General features: G+C 40.6%; 1 protein-coding gene across 1 annotated transcript; it reads right to left on the minus strand.

Annotated features, from left to right (window-relative positions):
- Window positions 1-9,727: 9,727 nt before the first annotated feature.
- On the minus strand, window positions 9,728-14,927 carry LOC145598784 (protein phosphatase EYA-like). The gene is made up of 6 exons (XM_081655174.1): window positions 14,803-14,927; window positions 13,632-13,923; window positions 13,316-13,483; window positions 12,966-13,059; window positions 11,682-11,843; window positions 9,728-10,100 (listed from the first exon to the last, which is right to left on the minus strand). The coding sequence occupies exons 2-6, from the start codon at window positions 13,881-13,883 to the stop codon at window positions 9,820-9,822; spliced, it is 957 nt and encodes a 318-aa protein (XP_081511300.1). The 5' UTR covers window positions 13,884-13,923; window positions 14,803-14,927; the 3' UTR covers window positions 9,728-9,819.
- Window positions 14,928-15,850: the final 923 nt, after the last annotated feature.

Consider the following 15,850-nt stretch of genomic DNA (forward strand, 5'->3'; position numbering starts at 1 on the left):
GGAGGCTGGGCTTCGAGGCGCCTGAGGCCTTGAAGAGTGAGCTGAAGTTGGCCCAAGCCAACCTTAAGACTGCTTTGGACGAAGCGGACGCGCTGAGGGCCGAGGTTGAGGCCTTGAAGAAGTCCGTTTCGGACTATGCTGAGCAGCTAAAAGCTCCTCGGCCGCCCAACGCGGAGGAAATCGTCCGCATTGAGCAGAATGCCGAAGACAGGCTTAGGGCATACTTCTTCGATGCCTTCGAGCTGATGGTGGATGATGGTGAGGCCGCCTACTATGAAGAACGCTTCAAGAAGGGGCTGAACTATGTCTGCCTCAGGGAAGAGGCAAAGAGGGCCGGCCAGCCTCCTCCCGAGCTAGTAGTTACTTCGCCCGAGTCCGGAGAGGACGAGGGAGAAGAAGGAGATGAGGAGGAGGAGGAGGCGGACGACGGGGCTGCCAAGGTCACGGACACCAAAAATGCGGAGGAGCCTGCATAAAGACAATACGGCTAAGTAGAGCTCAGGTCCTCCAGCAGCCGTCTGCTCAGCTTCCAAGCTTTTCTTTGTTCAGCTTTCTTTGTACTTAGCTTGTACTTTTCTTTTCTGTTTTTAATTTGAAGCCGCCTGTTGGAGTGGTATTGTAAACATTTCCGGCCACATTTTGAGCGGTCTAATCGATGAGAATTTTGTCCGCCTTTTGAGCGGTTTTTCAACTCTGTTTCATACTTAGCAATTTTTGCAATTTTGTGTTTTTTGAATGATTTTCGTACGTCTCAACATTATGCCTTTTCGTACGTTCCTAGGGGTATGCCCCTTTGTTCGGTGTTCGCCTAGTCCATTCTCTAAGTGGTTTGATTAACTTGGTAGTTTTTATACCTTAAAGGGTATGACGACTAGCAAGTTAATCAAATCATAGTAATGATTGCCCTTGGACTAGGTGAAGCACCGAATCAATTTAATTGGCCGTTCGGCTATCATTGTACGAGTAGTCCGTTGAATCTATCGCTCGGACGCACCCTAGAAATCCCAAGTATTATCTCAACTTAGAGATTCCTTGCTCGGCCGGGCTAAATGCCTAGGTATGCCCTTGCCCTATTTGTAAAGGACACTTGTTTTCTACACAAGTTCGGAATACCTTGCCTCAATCGTCCGCCTAGAATTGGGCGGACGCATTGTTCTCTGAATTAAATCAGTTTTTTTTTTTTTTTTTTTTTTTTTTTTTTTTTTTTTTTTATTTTATTTGTGTGGCCGAATTGCTATATTGGGAGAAACCTTGCTTCCTTTTCACTTCGGCCATTTAGTAAGAATGATAAGCCGTGTTGCTATATTGGAAGCAACTTAGTAAATCATTTCATTCGGCCTTTAATCACAAATAATAATATGCAAATAAACACAAGTAAAACAACAAATAGTTCAACAATGCCTGACTTTTCATTAATTTTGTCAAAGGCACATTGTTGTGGCCATATGGCTTTAATTACAAGGCTCGGTCAGTAGACTTAGCTGTATACACAGCTTTTTGGCTAAGTACTTAAAGAAATAAAACTTAAACATGATATTTCTTCAGGTTGTCAGTGTTCCATGTCCGTGGGATCTGACGGCCATCAATTGCCTCAAGGCGATATGTGCCGTCTCGAACTTCTTCCCTAATTCGGTACGGCCCCTCCCAGTTAGGGGTCAACTTGCCGTCCTCATTGGCACGGCCAACAACTTCCATTTTTCTCAACACTAGATCCCCCATTTTGAGCGGCCGCTTAGACACTCGGCGGTTATATGCCCTTGTCATCCTTAAGCGATAAACTTCATGCCTAAGCGCCGCATTGCCCCTAGCTTCTGGAAGAAAGTCTAGGGCGGTCTTCATGGCCTCCCAATTGGCCGATTCATCATAAATCATTACTCGCAAAGTGGGCTCGTACATTTCAATTGGGAGTACAACCTCAGCTCCATAGACCAAAAAGAATGGAGTCTCCCCTGTGGAACTCTTTGCTGTTGTCCGTATGGACCATAGCACATTGACCAACTCGTCTGCCCATAGGCCGCCTGCCTTTTCAAGCTTGCGCTTGATCCCATTTGAAATCAACTTGTTATAGGCCTCAACTTGACCATTGGCTTGTGGTTGGCCGACTGAGGCGAAACAATGAGTTATGCCCTGGTCTCCTAACCATTCCTTGAGTTGGCGCGTCTCAAACTGAGGTCCATTGTCGAACACCATTGACTGGGGTACTTCATACCGAGTGATTATACTCTTCCAAATGAAGGCTGACACATCCGTCCATTTAATGCCCCGGACGGCCTCAGCTTCAACCCATTTAGTGAAGTAGTCTACTGCCACTAGTACATATCGTCTCTGGCCGGATGCAGGAATATACGGCCCCAAAATGTCCATGCCCCATTTAGCAAAAGGAAGCGGACTACTGATGGCTGATAGACTATTTGTTGGACGATGAATAGGGTTGAAAATCTCTGGCACTTGTCACATTTTTTCACCATTTTCATGGCGTCCGAATTCAAGCTCGGCCAGTAATAACCCAAATGTGTCGCTTTTTCAGCTAGGGCTCGTCCTCCAATATGTGAGCCACAATGTCCCTGATGAAGGTCGTCCAACACTTCATGCCCTCTTTCAGGAGTTATACACTTAAGGTAAGGCTTCACAAAGGCTCTTTTGAATAGTTCCCCATCCTTCATCTCGAACCAGGCCGCTCTCCTCTTCATTAGCCAACTCTCTTTTGGATCGTCCGGAAGTATTCCATCCCTTAAATAGGAAATAATTCCGTCCATCCAGGTTGAACTTCTATCTATTATCTGAACTGGCTCGGCATCAATGCTCCTTTTCTCCTTTACTTCCCAAAACACTGATCTTGGAGTATCACATGATGCCGAGGAAGTCAATTTGGAGAGCGCGTCCGCTTGATGATTTTCTGATCGAGGAACTTGTCTGAGAGAGAAATGTTCTAGGCTCTTGGCCTCATCTTTTACTAGCTGCATGTACTTCATCATGGCCGGCTCCCTGGCTTCGAAGCCACCATTGACTTGGTGAACTATTAGCCGGGAGTCCGAGCATACTTCAACTTTGGTTGCCCCGGCCGCTTTACACATCTTTAGGCCGGCCAACAATGCTTCGTACTCAGCTTCATTGTTTGACGCTTGGAACTGAAATCTCAATGCGTACTCATACTTGTCTCCCTCAGGAGATTCACATATAATACCAGCACCACATCCGGTCGCTGTTGCACTACCATCCACAAACACTTTCCAGACTTGGTCCCCGGCCGGCTGAAGATCAGGCCGTGTCATTTCAGCCAAAAAATCCGCAAAAGCTTGCCCCTTGATTGCCTTCCTTGGTTCAAACACAAGATCAAAACCTCTGAGCTCCAAGGCCCACTTGAGCATGCGGCCACTTGCCTCTAATGTTGAGAACGGCTTCTTCAAGGGTTGGTCTGTATAGACCACAATTGAATGTGCCAAAAAATACGGCCGCAGCTTATTTGATGCCATGTACAAGGCCAGGCCAAATTTTTCAATTGGGGGGTACTTAAGCTCAGCATTATGAAGTACATGGCTGATAAAATACACTGGGACCTGATGGCCGTCTCTCTCAGCAAGAAGGACGGCACTTAGAGAGTGTTCAGAGATGGCAAGATAGATGTATAGCTTCTCATTCCTGAGCGGACTGACGAGGCGAGGCAATGTATGCAAGTGACTCTTCAACTGTACGAATGCTTCCTCGGCCTCCTCTGTCCACTCGAACATGGCTTTCTTCTTAATGGTTTGAAAAAAGTAACGGCACTTATCCCCTGACCTTGACAAAAATCTTCCAGGGGCTGCTAAACAGCCGGTCAGTCTTTGCACCTCCTTAATTGTTCTTGGGGACTTCATGTCAAGGACGGCTTGAATTTTTTCAAGGTTGGCCTCAATTCCACGTTGATCAATAAAAAATCCGAGAAACTTGCCGGACTCAACACCAAATACACACTTCTTTGGATTCAACATCATCTTATGCCGCCTGAGTTCGGTGAACGTTTCTCGTAGATCCTTGAGATGGTCGGCCGGCTCTTTTGACTTGACAATCATGTCATCAATGTACGCCTCCATGTTCCGGCCGATTTGGTCTCTAAAGACTGTGTTAACAAGCCTCTGAAAGGTAGCAGGGGCATTCTTGAGGCCGAATGGCATAACTTTGTAACAGTACAACCCCTGCTCGGTCACAAACGCTGTCTTTTCTTGATCTTCTTCCCACAAAGGAATTTGGTGGAATCCGGAGTATGCGTCCATAAAACTCATTAGGGCGTGTTCGACCGTAGAGTCAACCAAACGGTCAATCTTAGGCAAAGGGAAGCTGTCCTTAGGACACGCCTTGTTCAAGTCCGTGTAGTCCACACACATTCTCCAAGTTCCATTCGGCTTTTTCACAAGAACTACATTGGCCACCCAATCTGGGTAGAAGCATTGCCGAATGAAACCGGCGTCCAACAGCTTTTTCACCTCTGATGCGGCCGCCTGATTCCTCTCTTCTCCGTGATTCCTCTTCTTCTGGCGGACAGGTTTTATCAAAAGATTCACGGCCAACTTGTGCACGGCCAGGTCAGGACTTATCCCTGGCATTTCACCAACTTCAAATGCAAACACATCTTTGAATTCTCTTAAAAGCTGAACTAACTCATCCCCAAGAAATCCCAAAGCTATAGTGCTGACACTAACTGTCCGTTCTGGGTGGTTGGAGTCAAGCACTATATCCTGGTGGCTGCCGGCCGGCTGGGGCCTCAACTCATCTGGCCGGCCGACAGTCATTAATTGCTAGGCTTCTTCTGCCCTGGCCGCCTTACGCTTCTGACCGACCTGGTATGTTGGGAGTGAGGTTCCTTCTTCCTTTGGCTCGGTCAACTCTTTAACAACAAGGAAGCGGACGACCATGTCTCTCCCCTCTCCCTTCTGCCCGAAGCGGATTGGAAGATCAATCTGTCCGACCGGATGAATGACATTCCCCCCAAATCCTACCAAGGGGTGAGTGATATCTTGGAGAGCATCTTCTGGGAAGCTTAAATTCCTTAGGGCAGACAGGCTAATGATATCGGCCGAACTGCCCGTATCAATCAATATTCGCCCCACCTTCAAATTTGCTATCTTCATGACAAAGACCATGGGATCATTGTGCAAAGCCTTGACCTCTCCACGGTAAGCCTCACTTATGATCACTTCAGGAAATGGCTCGGCCTTAACGGCGTCCGTTTGCATCACATTTGACAAATTTCGAGCATCCCGCTTGATTCCTTTCATGGTAGGGCCGCCTGAAGCAAAGCCTCCTGATATCACGGCCACAAAACCTGAATCAGTGCTATTCCCATCATCTTCCTTGTCATTTTTCTTATCGCTTTGTTGCTTTTTCTCGGACGTGTTGTCTGTCCGTTTGAAGGTGAATTTGGACTTGGTCACATAGGGTTTCAGCAGACCCTTGTCGGCCAACTTATCCAACAGCCTCTTCAGATTGATACAATCGTTCGTGTCATGACCTACATCCTTGTGGTAATGACAATACTTGTTCTTGTTTCTGTACTGGGCCGAGCCTCTCAAAGGCCGAGGCTTCTCAAACTCAAACTTGTCTTTTATCTCCATCAAAATGGAGTAGCCATCCTTGTTGAACTCATACTGAGGTTCGTACGTCTTGCTTTTCTTTGACTTGGGTTGCTTGTCATCAGCCACCCAGATTTGTTTTCTTTTGTTTCCTTCTCTCTTTCGGCCGGCCGAGTCTTGCTGAGAAGATTGCTTCTTCTCAGCTCCCTTGGCCGGCTGTTCTGATTTGGTGAGCGAACAAAAGTCCGCGGCCTCAATATAGGCTTCGGCTTCCCGCAATACACCTGTGTATGACCGAATCTTTTTCCTTACCAAATCAAACTTAAAACCATTATGCCTTAATCCCCGGAGAAATTCTGAGTATGCCATTTCGTCCGGAAGATTATGAATTTGGGCTTTTTCTTGGTTAAATCTTTGGACGTACGAGCGTAGTCCTTCATTCTTTCCTTGGAAAATTGTGTCCAAGTTGAGACTTGTCTTTCTTGGTGGGATGTTGTATGAGAAGTTTCCCACAAACAACAAACTGAGGGTGGTAAAACAATTGATGCATCCGGCTGGAAGGCTGTTAAACCAATCCTGGGCCACCCCTTTGAGAGTGGCCGGGAAGCATCTACACCATGTAGCATCATCTACACTTTGCAAGTACATCAAGTTCCTGTACGAGGTAATGTGCTCCTCTGGGTTGCCCGTACCATCATAGGCACCCACTAGTACACTCTTCACTTTTGCTGGCTGAGGGGACGCTAGTTTGTCTTGCGAAAACGGAGGCGGCTTATCTCCCAAATTCAAAAAACGCATTTGCCAATCGATAGGCTGAGGTTGAGCGGACGTTCCAGCCAGGTAGGGAGCTTGGCCGAACATCTGACCATACGGCCCATATTGCCCAAAGACTTGGGGAGTTGGCTGTATCAACCCATTGAGTACTTGTGGGGGCTAATATTGTGATGGCTGAACTGGAACGGGAGTAATGGTATGAGCGGCTTGACTTCTGCTGGAGACGGCCGTGTTGGTGTATTGAGAGAAGGATTGGTTGGAGGCTTCATCCGGCATGGTTGGGGTAGAGGCCGCGTCAGAATATGCGGCCCTCTCCCTTTTCCTGTGCCGAATATAATCCCTTGCGTCTTTGAAACGCTGTGACGGCTCAGTCTCAACTCTTGTCGGCTGTCTGCCCCTCCCCCAGCCGACTGTGTTTTCGCCAATAGGCTAGAGAGGTTGGTCCCTGGGACTCGGGGAGACCTTCCATGCGGACGACTGAATGGGGTGTTACCAGCATCAGTTGCGTTGGTCTTGTTGTTTGCTTTCTTGGAAGTGCCTCCTCCCCCCTTTCGCTGGGTAGCCGCCAACTCCTTGCGGAGCTTAGTCAGCTCGGCCATTAGGGTAGCTGGGGTAACAGGAGGTTGTTCGGCCTCTTCAAATGAGGCAGTCAAAGGATTGCTTGAATGTATGGTGGTACGTATGTCTTCTAAATATCCGTCCTCGCCTAGACGAGGACTAGAATTAGGTGTCTGACCATCTATTGCCATAACGGACGAGTATCCCCACAGACGGCGCCAAATGTTTCGGGGTTTTTTGTGATTCCCTCGGATACTGGTCACGCTCTACTGACAATGAGATTCGGACACCTGCAAAACAACGAATATTCCGGTGATCGAAATATTCGCCTCCGACGATCAAGTTAGTGATCGGAAATCGGAAAAGCTAGAGAGAGAAAGTAGAGAGAAGTTGGAGCTTTTTAATGCTCTATATTTATGTTATGTCAAAAATCCACCCCTCCCATCATAAATGATTGGGGTATTTATAGGGGTGGGAACATGTGCCCCTCTAGGGTTTATAACCTAGAATTTCGTGACATGATTGGCTGCGCAATCAGAGGTCGCCACGTGTCATGAAGGGCGCCGTTTTACGGCTTTCAAGGTTTTCTCGGGATTTGGGCCTGATGTAATCAGGGCCTTTTTCTCTTTCTGATGTTATATTGTGTATTTAAAGATAGCTGACATGTGTCACCCTGTCAGGTGGACACGTGTCACACTCTCATAGGGCCACGTGTCGCCTTCTTATTGGGCCACGTGTCACTATGAGATTGGGCCACGTACCTGGGGTATTTTTACCCTAAACAGAAACCATATATGATCATTATATGTTGTCATAAATGTACGTGGTAGGCTTGAGTTTACGAAATCCCTACAAGTTGTGAACGGGTAAAATGACCGTTTAAGTGCGTATTGGGTGGTTTCACCAACATAATTGGACTCCTGGAGGGTATTAGGGACCATGGTAAACATCTAGACAATTTTTATTTTGGGGTGAAAAAGGTCAAAAAATTACTAAAGTGAAGGCTATAATCCACGTTTTTTGAGTAAATTTTGAGGTTTCAGGGCCCGGTGGTGAAAAGTGGAAAAATTTAAGGCTATAATCCACCCCATTGTTCAAGTACAGGCTGGGTTCACATCATTGCCGGTTAAGGTCGGGTCCTCAGGTCGGGTCAGTTTTTGACGGCTTTAGAGTCTTTACATTTTACGCCACCGGGCCTCGAAACCTCATAATTTCCTCAAAAACTGTGGATTATATAGCCTTCAATTTTGTAATTGATTTGAAAATTTAAACACAATTAATGCTACTTTGATTTACAATATTGAAGTTTATTAATGCTACTTTGATTTGAAAATTTAAACACAATTAAATACAAATATACTCCCCTCGCCCACCTATAACAGGTGGGTAGCAATTTCAAAAATAATTGATTTATCCTTGTCATGTTTTTATACTTCTCTCAAAAAAAAAAAAAAATACAAATATACAATGCATAACGACACCAAAGTACATAAGGACACCAAGTTATCCAAAATATACTTTGATTGTGTTTGTTAGCTGTGGTAGTAGATGTTAACTGTGAGAGTAACGGTTTATCGTCAACAAACAATTAGTTGTGAAAAATAAATAATTAAGTATGAGTATTTGATAAATTGATAAAGTAGTGGTTGACTAGCTGCTACCTTTGAAAGTATAAGGAAAATAAAAACCAACAACTAAATCTGATTTTCTAAAGCTAATAATTTTACCTCAACCACTAAACACTACTTCAACCAATACATTGCCTAACATTCAATTTTTGGTAACCACTAAAAGTTACTTAAAACTACTGTCGAACACACCCTTTGTATGTATTAGTACAACTGTATAAGCTTACAAATAAAGGGGTTGCCTCACATTAAACTTAATCCAAGGTAGTATCACAGAGTAAAAAACAATCAGCACATACATGACACTTCGCTTCCAAAATCTGTACAAACTAATTACTGTAGTATTGACAAAGCAAAGTATTTATACTAATTATTCACAATAAACCTTTTTTTTAATTGCTGACACTGATTTGTGAAAATATAGCATAATTATTCACAATAGAAATACACCAACATATCCAATTGTATACTTAATAAACTTCTTTTTAAAAAAAAATAATAATTAAAAAAATCTAATCGTCATGAATAAAATACTCGTACCATAATTGTCAAAATTGGCCTCATAAAACTAAAATATGGAAATTAAGACAAATTGTATGAGAGATTGGAGCCCTCTAAAACTCAAATTGAGAAAACAAACAATAAAGAACTTTTGATAAGGTTGCAGCAACTTTATACCACATTTATGCCCCATTAAACAAACTAAAAATTGTCAAACACATGAAATATTTCATTAAATTTGCACTGAAGAAAAAATCTCTTATGGATAAAACTTAAAACAGTGAAATTTCACGTGAAGAGGCCCATTTAGAACAACCAAGTCACATGAATGAATGCCCACAAACAGATAATTGTGGCCAACACAAGCTCTAAGATGGTGACAAGCTTTCATTTACTTAATTGTCAAATTTTTGGCAAAAGTATGTACTGCAAGTGATTATGAATTTATAATAGGCCGCGTTCTCTCCAACTTATGAATTTAAATTTCAATTATAAGTTTCCAAAAATAATAGCTAGTTTTAATTAAACATAATATTATGAGCTTATGACAAATGTGTCCAATGTGAGATTTCAGTGTAGAGCTAGTTTCAAATAATACTTGAACTTCTTATTTTCCTTCTTTTTGTAGAAATTGACCAATTTCATAACAATTGAAATTACAAAACAAATCAACAGAAAGGGAAATATACCCAAATGCTCAGTACCCAAAAAATGAAGAAATGTTAGTCGACGAAATCATTAAATTCATACGTTGTTACAATTTGCTAACATATAGACCTGACCTGTACAAGAATAGATCTCATAAAAGCTTTCTACGTCGTAGAGGATGTGGTGTCTTGATCTTCAGTTTCAGCATCAGGACGTCCATAAACAACAGAGAGATAATGGCCTACGGTTTCTTTAGTGAGGCCAGGGAACCTGTGGAGGCCGTCTGGTTTTGGGTCAATTTTCACAAACGGCCACCTCAGAAACTCGGCAGCTTCACACTCTTCCCATCCATCCCCAATCACACAGAACTGCACGTCGGGTCCACCAAAGCGCTCCTTGATCCATGAGAAACAACGAAGCTTCCCTACGTCCCATGCACTATATACTGGATAAATTTTATCATACCCAATATCAGTACTTATCTCAATACATACAAACAGAAGCAGAAGAGAATAAAAGACTCAGAAATACTATATACGACAGTCGGAACTCGGAAGTTAAGAGGCCTGGCCTGCAAAAAGCCATTTGATTGGTCATTATTACTTGCTTTTGGGCTGGGCCAGTTCTTCATCCCTTCCACAACACTAGTCTAAGTGCAGAGCTGTACTAGGTGCTTTTTCCAACTACCTTAGTAGTTAGTTACCTTAATCATCTTCGCAGATTAACTAGTACCTAAACAGGTCCCATACAGCAAATAACGTGTTCATGAAGATGATGGTGCATATCTATATAGAGAAGTGACATTGGAACAAAAATCCCAATCAAAAATAGGAATTGCTCTAAAAAAAAATATATATATATATCCAAGATATCCCATCCTGGAATATCTCATAATTATTCTCACTACATAGCATCTGGCTCCACCCTCTTCAATGCCGTCTCTTTAAAAAGCATTGCCATCCACAATAATTAACGACGTACAGAGTTGAGCTGGCTTTAAGCCTTACTCTGGACAGGTCCTACTAGTGAACAAAAGCTGAGTTTCATGTCATCAAATGAAGCATTATGCAATGGAACCTTCACATTTGATGTTCAGACCAAGTAAAAGCCCCAACAATACCAGTGTTGATAAGACATAAAACAGGTATGAACAAGGGATATGGGACCAATAAGAGGAATCAGGCTTATCTTCTTTCTCTCTCTCCCTAACGAAGTTTCCATTATTTATAGGCTTAACAGATCTGGGATTATATTCAAAGATCCTTCTTCACTACTTAAACTTTCTCAATAATTGGAGTCATCAATCAATGTAAGGATTTATTGTAGATTTAGAGCATTCTACGGAGAGGCAGCCCCAAGGCCCTTAAAGATGATATCAATATAATCGATGAAACTACATGAAAATGAAATGGTGTGGAGGAAGTCCTAGCGTCATTATTACTTTCCCTATGATACTTCTGTCCTATAAATTTCTTACAGCTCGTACGCAGACAAGTACAATGGATAATTTTAGTTCCAAAGGATGAGACAGACCCACAAGTGTTTCACCCACATTAAAACTATATTAATATTACATCTGCCAAGCTGAAAAAAGATTACAGGTACTCTTATCTGTAAGGCATTTTCTGCAGCAACTAAGCATGTTTATGCTAACAAGTCCAGAATAATTTCCTACACATTTTTCAGTAGAAAGGGATATGCTTTGTACATATTAAGAAATTATTACTGGTCATACTGTAGCAAAATTGTTAAAAAGATGATTCCTTAACTAGGAACTAGCATTCGTTTATGTTTTGCCTCTCACTATCTCATCAACTCAGTATCATAGGACCTGTTAGCCAATATATGACATTTTCCAGGAATCAGCTTTTGACTATCTCTATACAGTTGTATAATTCTATGGGAAAATTTTATAACAGAGATATCAAGAAATGCAAGTAAAGCATAATGGCATAATAAGCCTAACAGAGAAAGATAATTCCAGCATGAAGATGATGTATAAAACGATAGTTAAAAAGGAACTTACTATTTTCACAAGTTAACAAGCTGTCCAATTTGAAGAGTAAACATTTGACTAGGCTCGGAATCAGTGATCCAGCAGTCACTAAGATATTAATGCATTGGAACTCTGCACAATCAGCGGTTACCAATTCGCTGTCACCTGAACAATGCTGCAGCAAGGTCCGTGCTGCATCAGAAAAAGGAGAATGTTTTCATTTATGTCATCAGAAGTAAAAGCCTGCAAGCACTAATAAATAGGAGTCCACAATGCACCAGTGACAACAAAGTGCTACAGCAGTACAGCAAGTGATCGAACAAAAAGAGTATCAGTTATGCCCAAAAGGGCAGAGGCCAAGACTATAGAAGGCAGCTAGATATACAAGTTCCCATCAGTTGCATGATCCTACTTTGACAACAATTTCGCACCATTAACTCAAAAGTAAAATGAAACCATCTCTTTAGTAATTTGCTGGAACCAGATTTTTGTTTGTAGAATGATGAAGGCAAGCAAGCACAATAGTACTACATTCACAAAACAAGGAAGGTTCATTACATCATATGAAACAAAAAACTCAAGATAAGAATCTTCAGCATCCACGTCAATAGTCAAATTTGAGACAATTCCTACACTAACTATATAGTATGCTTTACAGAAAAATATTCCCAGGGAAACCCTGATGCTGACATGGCTTTTCTCAAGTTCTTCCTCTTATATTCTATGTCCATGTTGCAGATAAAAGTGGCCCAGAATGACAAAGACTTCATGAGAAACAATCGCTCTTCTCCAACTTGCATAAATAATACGGAGTAAACTAATGCTCAACTGCAATATATTGGAAGCAATTGTTGCAACATGTGATGAATTCACGGATGTGCCCACTGATGACTTACAAAATAGATTTCAATTCTATCTTCATGCCAAGACAGTGATAAAATATAAATGACATATAAACCCATAATTTCAACAAGCAATACAAAACCTTCTGGCTTTCAGTAGAAATTTTAAGCTTCCTCTCTGTGATTCACTCATTAATTAGCTCTTATATTAGGTACATTGTGGTGTGTGGAGGGGAAGAGGGTGGATGAGGACGGTTAATTTAATTACATCTTCCATAAGTGTAATCAGTTGACAAAACCTTCGTGAGGAAAAAAATTAATCCACAAACCCAACAATGAAACTCTAGCAGACACCAAGTATAGTTTTTTATTTATTTATTTATTTTTTTTTCCCCTTCTTATTCTCAGTTCATTTATGGTGCAGAGGGATGCAGTGACCAAGTATGCATTTTACCCACAGAATTGTACATACCAGAGGAAAGCCATCCATCGGTGTAACTATCAGTAATCTCATAAAGATTATTCCAAAGTTCAATTTTCTTCTGGTCGAGTATAGAATGCAAGCCCTGAAAGAATCAGAATAATTCAGTCATGGGAAAAATAGGAACTAAGAGGTAATAGGAAAAGGCAGAGACAGCTCTATAGCTCTTAAAAGATGCACAATGTCTGGAAACAAGTGCATATTGTGCCACAAAGCATGTATCTAAGTATCTAACAATAAAGAATTGCTACATCCTATAACAATTAGCAAATTATTACAGAAGAAAAAAGCAAACAAAACCAGAAAAATATCCAACGAGGGCAAGGCGTCCACAGTGATACCTGTTTATACTTCTGGGTTATGATCCTATGACGATAAGCAAGCTTTCTTTTGTTGATGTCATCTACTGGAGAACCAATGTTGTCTTGGCTAAAATCATAATTAGAGAGATCAACCCCATCATCATATGGGCTCAAAGCGTCAATCACAGGCTCATTGTATTGTTCTATCTGCAAATGGAGATTAAATTAAGCTATCTGAAATCACCAGCAAGTATCTCTTTGGATACCTCTAAGCAGTGAACACTGACTTTAAAAAGGAACCATAAGAGCACGGACAATCGTATGATCATTCAATGTCACAAAGCAGCCAACATACTTGTTCATAGAAGAAATAATCATCGCAAACATCAAGGATAAATTTTTCCCACATCTTTCCAATATCAACGCCCTTCTGTACATCCTTCACACCACTAAATGCTACTGCATATGTACCATCCAACAACGACTTCAACAATATTAGTGTCTCATCCATATCCCATATGTAGACAATCTTTTTCCGAACAGCGCTACTTTCAGCAACATGATTCTCATTTTCAAGAGCAGATTCACTTTTACTACAATCACTCATAGTGACACTTCTCAGAAACCAGTGGAATCAACACTGTAACCTGAAACACAAAAATAGGGAAACCAACTTCCTAATAACGTAACAAACTCGAAATCAACTTCAAAGCATAAGCAATAGCCAAAAATCATTGAACAGGTAAAAATGCTCGTGAAACACACTTGATCATTTGGCTATAAACTCAAACATTTGGGAACTCAAAGTATTCCTAATTAGTAATTACTTCATTTCACACCACAAAGGTATCAGATTAAGGGGTTATGTTCTTGAACTCAGCTAACACAAAATATTTGATACCAAGGTTCCAAACCCATATCACCCTGGTTTCATTCATGATTCCGAACCCATACCACTCGGCAAACCAAACAACACTTCTCAAAATAAAAATTACTAAAACATGAGTAATTAGTATGGGCCACCCCAACATGAATCAACATAAGATGTGAGAACATTATCCAAGTATAAAATATCTGTATAAAAGCTGTTTCATCACAATAACACAGAAGTAAAGATTCCCACAAAACCAAGAATAATTCAAATCAGATTCAGGGTATTTTCCTATAATAAGTTCGAATTAAAAAACCTAGTAAGGAATATTGATACCAAATCGCATAAAAATAGAATTTTTATACTCAAATTGTAAAAGAAAGAAAGATAAAAACTTGGCAACAATTTTTTGCATAATGCTAGTGCATTAAATTGAAAATGATCTCCCAATAATGCGAAAAATTGGAGCAGCCAGTGTGAGATTAGTTAAGCAATTAGCAAAAAAATGGATCAAATTAAGTAAGTCAATTAACACTAATGAAATTATAATCTCTAATAGAGTAGTAGCAAAGTACCAATTAGCTCAAGCAATATTTTTGAAAGTAGATATTACTCGTATTGAATACAAATTCGTCGAATTAAAAGAAAAGCTCACCTGAATATAACAGTTTGATCTGATTTTCCCCAATTTTTGACTTCAGCCGTGGAAAAATAACGAGGAGTTCGTTGATGGGGAGTAATAGTTAAACGATGCCGTCTTTATATTTTGGAAATTATAGAGAGAAAATAAACGGAGTTAAGGTTTTTTTTTTTTTTTAAAAAAAAAAGGTTTATTAATGTTTAGGCAAGTTAATTGAAGTTTGAACGAACTTTTTATAGTCTGGTCTTACTTGTTAAAATCTTGGTTTTTTTTTTAACTTGTTAGAATTTAGTTCATACATATGTCAGATTGTATTTTGTGTAAACTCGAGTTTGCAACAGTTTTAATCAGACTTGATTAATTTGAGGAAATATATATTTGATTGTGAATGGGTTTTAAGTTTTAACTTATTATAATCAAACATGAATAAGCTTCCAAATGAACTTAAACGAGTTGTTCGAATTTTATTCACTTTAGAATGTTGTTTTTCGAACTTTGCCCATCATCTACATAATAAGTTTAGTTCCCCCCTCCCCCCTAGAAAAACGAGTTTTGACTGATTTTTAGCCGAGCAAACATGGGCGCATGTGTGGTCTTTCCTTTTGAATTTTCGTTGTTTGATTTATGTTGTTACAATAATTAATTAGCATTTGGAAAAAGGAGGTAGCAATATTTAGTATACATACGTTTCTAAATGTTCTTTATGCTTTCTTCATAAATACGGAGTAATATTTACATAATGGCAAATATTATGTTTACTATTATACCCTCAGTTAGCCTACTGACCTTATACCCTTAAAAAATTTATTTGTGAGATTTATTGATTTAACCCAATTGAAATGTTTAGCAAATATTTCTTGCTTATTATTCTACACATTTGTTTTTGGGTATGTGCAAACATAGGTCTTTCTAAAGAGTAAACACTATGTACAGGACATATCATGACATCAATCACATCATACACTACCCTGCAAAATTATCTTGTAACCGGACATCAAATAAATGCTCAAGAAAAAGCAAGATTAATGAAAACAAAAGGCAGAAAGGGTGAAGACAAAAGGAA

Source organism: Chenopodium album, chromosome 20 (assembly GCF_948465745.1).
Source record: "Chenopodium album chromosome 20, dcCheAlbu1.1, whole genome shotgun sequence".
NCBI lineage: Eukaryota > Viridiplantae > Streptophyta > Magnoliopsida > Caryophyllales > Amaranthaceae > Chenopodium > Chenopodium album.